The sequence below is a fragment of the Myripristis murdjan genome, chromosome 15 (genome assembly GCF_902150065.1).
Source record: "Myripristis murdjan chromosome 15, fMyrMur1.1, whole genome shotgun sequence".
Classification (NCBI taxonomy): Eukaryota; Metazoa; Chordata; class Actinopteri; order Holocentriformes; family Holocentridae; genus Myripristis; species Myripristis murdjan.
Genome location: NC_043994.1, coordinates 29,346,680 through 29,355,339, shown reverse-complemented (window position 1 = coordinate 29,355,339; position 8,660 = coordinate 29,346,680). Strand labels below are relative to the sequence as shown.

The following is an 8,660-nucleotide window of genomic DNA, read 5'->3' as shown; positions in this document are numbered from 1 at the left end:
AGCATTGTGCTTTATTATAAGTTTATATTGTTAGTATGTCCTGTCTTTCTACTTACTTACTTCTACCGCAAAAGTCCATGTGATATCATGTGGATTAAACATGCAAAGGGGAAAAATTGCAACTAAGGTGGTGAAATTCAATTAACTTTTCACAATAGCGCAACTTTTACGCTTTTTTTTTTTTAATTAGCTACTCGTCATTAAAGAACAGATGGCTATAAATAAATTTTTAAAGCGCTGTCACAAAGTTTGGTGGCGTCCAGGCGCAGAGGAGTGAAGTGTTTCAGCCCGACTGGCTGTTTTCACGAGTCAAATTCAGGTCAGTCAAAGTCTATCATAACTAGACAGAGGACTGATTGAGACGCTGAAGGAGCAAATCTCTAAGATACTGTCACTCTCTCTCTCACTTTCTCACTCCATTACACTCTCACCCATGTTCTGCCACTCAAATACAGCAGGAATTCAATTACCAGCTCTTCTTCTACCTCTCTTTTTTTTTTCGTTTTAAACTGGGCCTAGTGTAGTTATCCTGAGCTGTAACCGTAATCATGCCACTGGCATTAATTGGGCTGTAATTGCCGAGGCTCTCAGCACCTGGACGATGCTTAATTGTGTGCACTGTGCTGGCACAATGACCCATAATTTTTGGTTCATTTTTTCCCCTAATTTTTTCCTCTCATTCCATCTTTATTGCTCTCCCACACCTCCATCAGCTTCCCTTTCTCTCCTCCTCTGTGTTTGTGTGTGTGTGTAGGTGTGTGTGTGTGTGTGCGCATGTGTGTGTGTGGGTGTGTGTGTGTGCTTTAAGTTGCTTGAATTTTTACCAACTGGTCAATCACCACCAGCACTCTCAATTCACTCAAATTGCCTTAAATGAGGTGCCGCAGAAGTAGCACCGTGCAGCAGGCTGTATCAAAAACTAACCAAAGTTTATAACCTGTCGGTATTTCACTGCCGTGCTCAAAGTGCTGAAATTAAAGAATAAAGTCTGATAAAAGAAAACATAAAAAATGTCCACAGCTCAATTCTCTCTGCCTTTCCCTTTCTCTCTTTCTCTCTCGTCTCTGTTGCCCAGTCTTTGGAATGTAGACTGTAGACATCATTTTAATAACAATTTGTTTCCAAGGCATGCTGTACTCCATTAGCTTAATTTACCCCTCACCGAGGCTTCAGCACTGCACAGCTGATTTTAATCCACAGATTTTCCCCCACGGTTAAAATATCAATATTTCCAAATCTCGCTGTTTTATCACAATAATGAGTTTTCACTTTTAATAAAAGAAGTTTGACTTATTGCGGCAAACAAAAGTAATAATGACAACACAACATACATTTTACACAACAGTAGTTTTTGTTTTATTATCGCCCACGTACTTTGAACCTCAACTCTCACTTTAGCCAGAGGACTGAAACTAGACATTTATTGTATTAACTGTTCATTTGCAATCAAATTCTTTTCTCTGCTTCTGTACTTAAAGTTGAATGAGGTCAAGTAAATTGAACAAAAGGTTGTATTTATAATACATGCATTTACATTGGAAATTCCTGCGTATTCCTGCTGTAGCAGAGGTGAATAAATCTAAAAATAAGTCGATGTAGGGTCGAGGGTGCTGATGGGTGCTGGTTGGAAACGGTGATCTTCAGCAGCGATGAAGAAAATGTCTCCGAGGCAGTCTGAAAAGTTAATTCAGGGTTCCCGCAGGTCGGGGAATTTCTGGAGAGCCGTGGAATTTTGAGAAGTCTATTCCAGACAGGGAAAATCGGGGAATTTAATAAATTCTTCAGACAAGTCATAGATTATCATGAATGAATTTCACTGGCCTCAATTCATCAACTGGACATATTTTCCATCGTGTTCATGCAATGTTTAGTTTCCTTGTGGAATACAACACTACAATAAGCTTTATCATTAGACCTCTGAATCTGAAATGTGTTTAAAATGTTGGTCTAGGAAAACAAACGCCATGTTGAGTTTATGTAGCGGATGGAAATTAAACATTTTAGTCATGAAAAAAAAATTTAAAAGTCACAGAATTTTGCATTTCACACAGAGCGGGCACCTTTTATATTTCATGTGAGTGGGTGCAGCTGACCATTATGCTTTGTTCTGGTCTGGGCTGACAGAGCACTCTGGAGCAGCTCCACAGCCAGTTCCTGCTGGTTTTGGAGTCCCTGGCGGATTTCTGGGCCGTCCTGGACGAGATCGACCGCGAGACCTGGATCCTGGAGCCGGAAAAACCCAGCCGGGCCGACACCATGAGGCGGATCGCCATCGGTACTGTGTAACTCAGGAGTTTCACCCGTTAGGGCACGGTCACGCTGTTCTGCATTTTGCCGTTGGAGTAGCACTGCCTAAGCTCATTTTGTGCCGGTAATGAAAAGCAGGTCGCGTGACACACACACACACACATTCGGTAATGACTAGCTCCCTTAGCTGCCACTGTGAACTGACAGAGCTGAGGTCCAACTCTCAGCCACTTAGCAGAAACTCCCAAAACAGAGCCGGTGCGCTCCCATACCGACTCCCCCTGATCAGCGTAACAACTCCCAACTTTTCTACCAGTTAACTTTCTCCATTTTCATTCTGGTTAATGGAATCCTACACTGATTGATTTGCTCACTAAAATGAGCACTCCACATCATGTGGTCTCCGCAAAAAAAAAAAAAAAGTTGAACTTTTCTCAACTTTTCTCAACCAGGAAATCTCCTAAAAGAGGCAAAGTGCAGCAACATGACCACTTCCCATCCATCTGTCTCCATTCAGTTCAGTGTAAAGGAGAGTCTTTTGGCTGATTGCTTGTGCCGATACTCAGACAATATATGAACTTTTTTTTTTTTCCACCTAATGGCAGAGAACATCAAGTCTCTCCTGCAGTAGGATTGACATTATTAAGGCTACTCTTATCATGACGGCCTACTGGCAGATGCAAACATAAAATACAATGCTTTAAAAATTTGTAAATTATCTGGGCGACCTCTACCTCAACGTATGTTATGTAAAACACTCTTTCAAACAAAACTATAAGACGCATCGTATTTAACCAGGCGTGGACGACCTGGACAACCAGGGCAGGTTTGACCTATTTCACATATCGGCAGAAATTCTCATTTTGGGCCGATACAGTATTTAATTGGAAAGCCAATATCGTCCAATACCAATAATGCGACATTATCTAGAATCGTTTTGTCACATATTATGTTTTGATGTGCTTATATGTTCTCTGTTGGTGTCCCGGTTGACTTCAGTAGCCATCAGTGTGTAGACAGTCAACATACAGATGCAGTAACACGACTTCAGAAAGCAGGAGGGTAAAAAACACACGTGTGTCTGCCGATGCAGGGAACAACGTCTCCATCAAGGTGGAGGTGGATCCCAGACACCCCAAGATGCTGCCGGAGTGCTGCCTGCTGGGAGCCGAGCACGGTGGGTAGGACCTCCACTAACACTAACCCGATACAGCAGGGAAGAAATTCAGAGGCTCCGGAGTCTCTTACCTTGGACCTTTTGATTGAGGAAAGAGAAGAGTCAGGAAGTATTTTTCATCGCCACACGCTTTATGGCTGATTGTATTGACCATAATGTAATACTCGTAATAGACTCTTCAAAGCCATCAGGAAGCTTTGTGATTGGCTGTTGCCCTTAAGTTTGGGATAAGCCGCTTCATCTATGGACATGGACTTTTTTAACGATACACATTTTTGTGAAGTTGATATCGAGTAGATTGTAGATCAGTGGATCAGATCAAAGTTGTGACCGCACAGACAATAGTCGAATTAGGGCCGTTCCATTTCCATCAGTGTGTGGACGGTGGACGGAGAGTTGCCGGCGCAGATTTAAACAGATGCGTGACTTTCTTTTTTTTTTTTTTTCATCTAAAATAATACAAACATCAGTAGCTTAATGGTTAAAAAAAAAAAAATCTGTTTGAAGAGACTGGCAGAAAGGATGAGGAAGTATCCTCACCTGCACGACTCATCACGGAGACTTCAACAACACCCAGAAATCAATTAACTCCTGCGGATAAATTGCAGCAGCGCTTTTCCTGCTCTGGCTCCTCGGCTGTGAAAGCAATTTTTTAAAGTTTCCTCCTTCTCTGCAAAATCAAAAATATCACAGTACAGCAGTCGTCTGACACTTTGCTTGAGCAGAAATGCCTCAATGTCCCATTTTCATAAGACTTTTACAGCCTTTACAAGTGACTGGCGTTGGGTTTGCTTTGTTAATTTAGGATGTAATGGGAATGGGTGTGTCCTGAGCCTTTTTACAATGCTGATATCACTTTAGTGTATCCTGGCTTTTCTCTGCTAGCCAATCTGCCTGGAGAGCTTTGGCCCGGGCTCCACGGCACAAGTGCTGCTTGTTTTCCCATTCTCATTCAAGTCAGATCAATGAAACTCTGTAAATAAAAAAGGAGCAGGAATAGCATTGTTATTTCAGTATTGAACTCTGCATACTTCAACGACTACCTGGCTGGTTGTGTTGACTGTGGTCTGTCCTCATGTCAGAGGACTTGTTTCCAGAATGGCACGTTTTCATTCTCACCACACCAACACTGGAGCCAGCTGGCGAGGTTTGGCGCTTTCTATTTAAGTCCCCGTCAATTGTCGGCGATTGTTTCTGTAAACCCAAGGTCACGCAACTCCCAGGCAGTTGCCTAGCAATGAAACTCAAAAGATATTAAACACACACACACTTCAGCCGCCAAGACGGGAGGCAGGCGGCGACCCTCAAATACGAGGGGTCGCGCAGAAATATTGCTTTTTGCATGTAGGAATAACAAACAGTGAAAGTGATGAGCGCTGCACGGAGACAAAGCTCCCCTGTGGAACAGAGAAAGTAATGATGGTTCATATCTGACAGTGGTGACGCTCTTGTCTGTTTTGAACCGGGCTGCTGTCAAATAACAGACAGTGTTTGAGGGCCGCGCGCACTGTGTCTTACAGATGCGGTCTAATTTTCTGAGGGCTTACCCAATAAAGGAGGTGCCTAAAAAGTCTGGGGAAAAAATGCCAAGAAATTTGCCAAATTTAAGCTCCTCCAAAGAGTCAGAATGTGTTCGCACCACACAGCAGCATGTTTTGCACTGCCTGGCTACTCTTAGCTTAATGGTATGCAACTCATTATATCTGCTTTGTGAAACACTGTTAACCCCTTAAACTCTGATTTTCCCTTAAGTTCCCCATTATGTAGCCTCAAAGTTAGAATGGTTTTCATTTACCATATTGTACGGCAATGCCTCATCCTTTATTTGTGTTGTTAACTTACATTGAGTGAAATATTAAACCCACTATGCAGCTGTTTTACGGCTGCAGCTTTGGATCAGATAGAAAACAGAGAAGTGTCTTGTGCATAATTTTATATACATTTCCTTGTAATTCAGCGGGACACATTTGCAATCTTTGGAAACCTTTGGATCTCCACTTGAATTTAAAGTGAAGTTCTGTTGAGTCTGTAGTAACGATGAACCCACCGACTGGACCGGCAGAGTTGAAGAGGTTGACTCGTTTCTGTTTTGTTTTTCTACGGCCGGCTTTCATAGTTAAACAGCTTCGCCATATGCAGACTTAACCCAGACTGGCCTTCCAACAAAAAGGCGGTGGGGTAATTCAGTGACCTTATTACTTGCATTCTTATTGCGTTCTTCTTATTACTTGACCTTTCATGTGTAAAAAAATACAGTATGAAAACTGCAAGTACGTCTTTTATTTCCTTGTGGAAAGAAATTGAGCGAATTACATTACTTTAACTATTTACATCTTACTGTACATAATAAGCGAATGAAGAGGGATACAATTCAGCTTGCATTCAAATATTTCCACAGAATATTGGAAATTTTTTTATTAATGCAATATTGTATGTGCTGAATGGGAGCAAAGTTGTTTCTTTGTCAATAACCGGTCGGGGATGTCAGGCTGCTGTGAAAGCTTACCAAGACCTGAAACATAAAACTGCTTTGCCTGAATCAGAAAAGATCATAAAATAAAAATTTGCTCTAAATGTGGCATTTACGTTGACTTACAGCCGAAAAAGAGACTATTTTTGGTGTCGCGTATTTTGTTGTACCTAACATAGCCGAGGCAGACGCTAATCTGATCAAAATATAGAAAATAATTGGCGAAATGAAAGCCAGGGAGGAAACTGAGAGTGACATGGAAATAAGGAGTCAGAAAATCAGGAGGGTGAGGCAAGCAGCTCTGATCTGTGGGCTGTTTTTTTCCCAGCTTTGTTTCTTTGGTCTCAGGTTCAAATCTGCAGGTCTTAAGCAGCTCTCTGAATAAAGTGTGTTTACCGAAGAGAAAGGACACGAGGAGGTTTTTCACTGCGTCTCTTCCTTTTGTGTTGCAGTCGTGACCCCGCTGAGGAGCAAGCTGAACGCCAACATGCACTCGTGGTGAGAGATCAACTCCTGTTGCTTCTTGGGCTTCTTTGTCATCATTACCACTGGCATTAGCGTTAGCAGTGGCTGCATGTTGAGGTTTACAAGAGTCAAGCTCATGTAGGTAACTTTTGACAGCCCCACCTGAGATTCAGCACCTCGCTCTAGTCGCTCCCACCCTCACGTACCAATGTCCTTGTGGGTGGCGGCAACTTGAACGGGAAGAGAGCGTGCACGAACGTGTGCACAGGACATGATTGGATTGAGTTGATTGGTTGTTTGATTTGTCCCGATCAGATTTCAATAAATTAGCTTACACCGCCAGGAGCAGCCCGTAAGACCGGATTTTTTCTCTGTATTATGGTGGTTTGTCAAAATTATGACGGAAAAAAAGTTACCTACACAAGCTTTTATTTTGAAATAAGACAGACTTCACATTTCACCACGGGTTTTAGCATTCGCCTCGCTGCATGACACATCTCAGGAAAATCTCAATCCACCACCGTTTAGCTTTAAGCAGCAGAAATACACTTTTTTTTTTTTTTTTTTTTTTTTTTAAACCAATGGTGGAAGTCTCCTAATCATCCCCCAGTGTCTCTGCAGGCTCATTTGCATGTGTTTAATTAGTGTGTGAAGGAGCTGTCTGTGGTCTGCTGGCAGGAACCCGGACTCCAGCGTCTTGCACAACCTCCGGGATGTTTTGGAGATCGAATTCCCGTCACCTGCCACCCACGAAAAATCTGTATGTCACACAGTTGCCCCCTTTTCCATTTCAAACATGTCCATTCCCATCATGATTACCCTTAGCGAGCCTCGTGTGTGTGTGTGTGTGCGTGTGTGTGTTCACATCTATGCATGCATGTGTGGTACTGTTTGTGTGCCCGCTTGAGCTTTAAGTTGTAAGGGGGTGGACATACAGTACAGTATCACCTATTTTTCTGTCTTTTTCCTATTTCCCTCTATATGTTTTCTCGTCAAGAGGTGGGCACAAATTCCCCTTTAATTGGGTTGTTTACAGATAAGATCATTAGAATAACAAAGATGGCAGAATTCTCAGCACTATCAAGATCGCTTTAATCACGCAAAACCATTTATCTTTTTTTTTTTTAACACTCGTTTTTTCTCCCCCCCCTCCCTCCTCTGCGGATGGGTTGAAAGGGCGTCTTGTTTATCCGCTGTCGCCGCAGTGATTAATGCCTCGGCTTCATTAACATTCAGAGGAGCGCAAAAAAGTTGAGTTGACCAGATGTTGATTTTTTTTTTTCTCTTTTTTTTTTTTTTTTTTTTACCTGCCATCCTCTCTCCTAATGGATAGCTCCAGAAAAACAGGAGCTTCTCATTACACCAAAATGCAAACGAGAGCAGAGAGAGAGAGAGAGTGTGTGTGTGTGTGAGATGATGGGATTGGAAGGAGAGAAAGAAAAGAAGCGGGTGGGACTGGAGGTGGGCTGGGAGAGAGGAAGCATGGGGAGCTGGGAGTAAAAGGTGATGTCACGAGCGGTGCTGCAGTTTTAACTAGAGACTTGTTTATCACTCGAGTGGGCTGAGCAGCCAGTTAACACCGGCCCCGCCCGAGTCCTCAGCCTCCTCCAGCTCAGGAGCAAGGAGGACCTGCATCTGTACCTCTAAGAGTCTATTGAAGTGCGTCGTATGAGGATGCATGATGCATATTTTTTACTTCATTTTGTGTGTGTGTGTGTGTGTGTGTGTGTGTGTGTGTGTGTGTTGTGCAGAGCTTCAGCGTTGAGTGTGGGATCTGTTACTCCTATCGGCTGGAAGCTGCAATCCCTGATCAAGTGTGCAATGATCCTCGCTGTGGCCAGCCCTTCCACCAGGCCTGTTTGTATGAGGTACACACACACACACACACACACACACACACACACACACACTAGGGCTGGGCAATGTTGACAAAATCAAATATCACAACATTTCAGACTAAATACCTCAACGTCAAAAATGTGACTATAGTCCTTTCAACATATTAGTATGTGTGCTTTCATGACATATTCACACACAAGAAAACCTTAATAATTAGTAATAAGTATTAGAAGTACATAGTCAATAATTAGATATCAGTAATCTATAATGGTGAATAATGATATGCAGGTAAAGGCAGGCCTTGTTCATTTTACTCAACCATAATAATCTAAAAAGAAGAGAAAATTGCGTCACTGGACTGCAGCATTGCCAACCATGAGAAGATCACATTTAAGTGAAATCATAATATTATGGAAACCAAAATCCCAGCTGATGTCGAGTTATATCACAGTATCAATAATA

The 8,660-nt window shown here is 42.4% G+C and overlaps 1 protein-coding gene across 1 annotated transcript in view; it reads left to right on the top strand.

Moving 5' to 3' along the window:
• fancl (FA complementation group L) overlaps window positions 1-8,660 on the top strand; it is a 29,776-nt gene that overhangs the window by 19,294 nt on the left and 1,822 nt on the right. Inside the window, exons 8-12 of the mRNA XM_030070775.1 lie at window positions 2,125-2,275; window positions 3,341-3,424; window positions 6,347-6,392; window positions 7,038-7,119; window positions 8,111-8,227. Coding sequence (XP_029926635.1) covers window positions 2,125-2,275; window positions 3,341-3,424; window positions 6,347-6,392; window positions 7,038-7,119; window positions 8,111-8,227 — 480 coding nt within the window. The remainder of the gene's footprint in view (window positions 1-2,124; window positions 2,276-3,340; window positions 3,425-6,346; window positions 6,393-7,037; window positions 7,120-8,110; window positions 8,228-8,660) is intronic.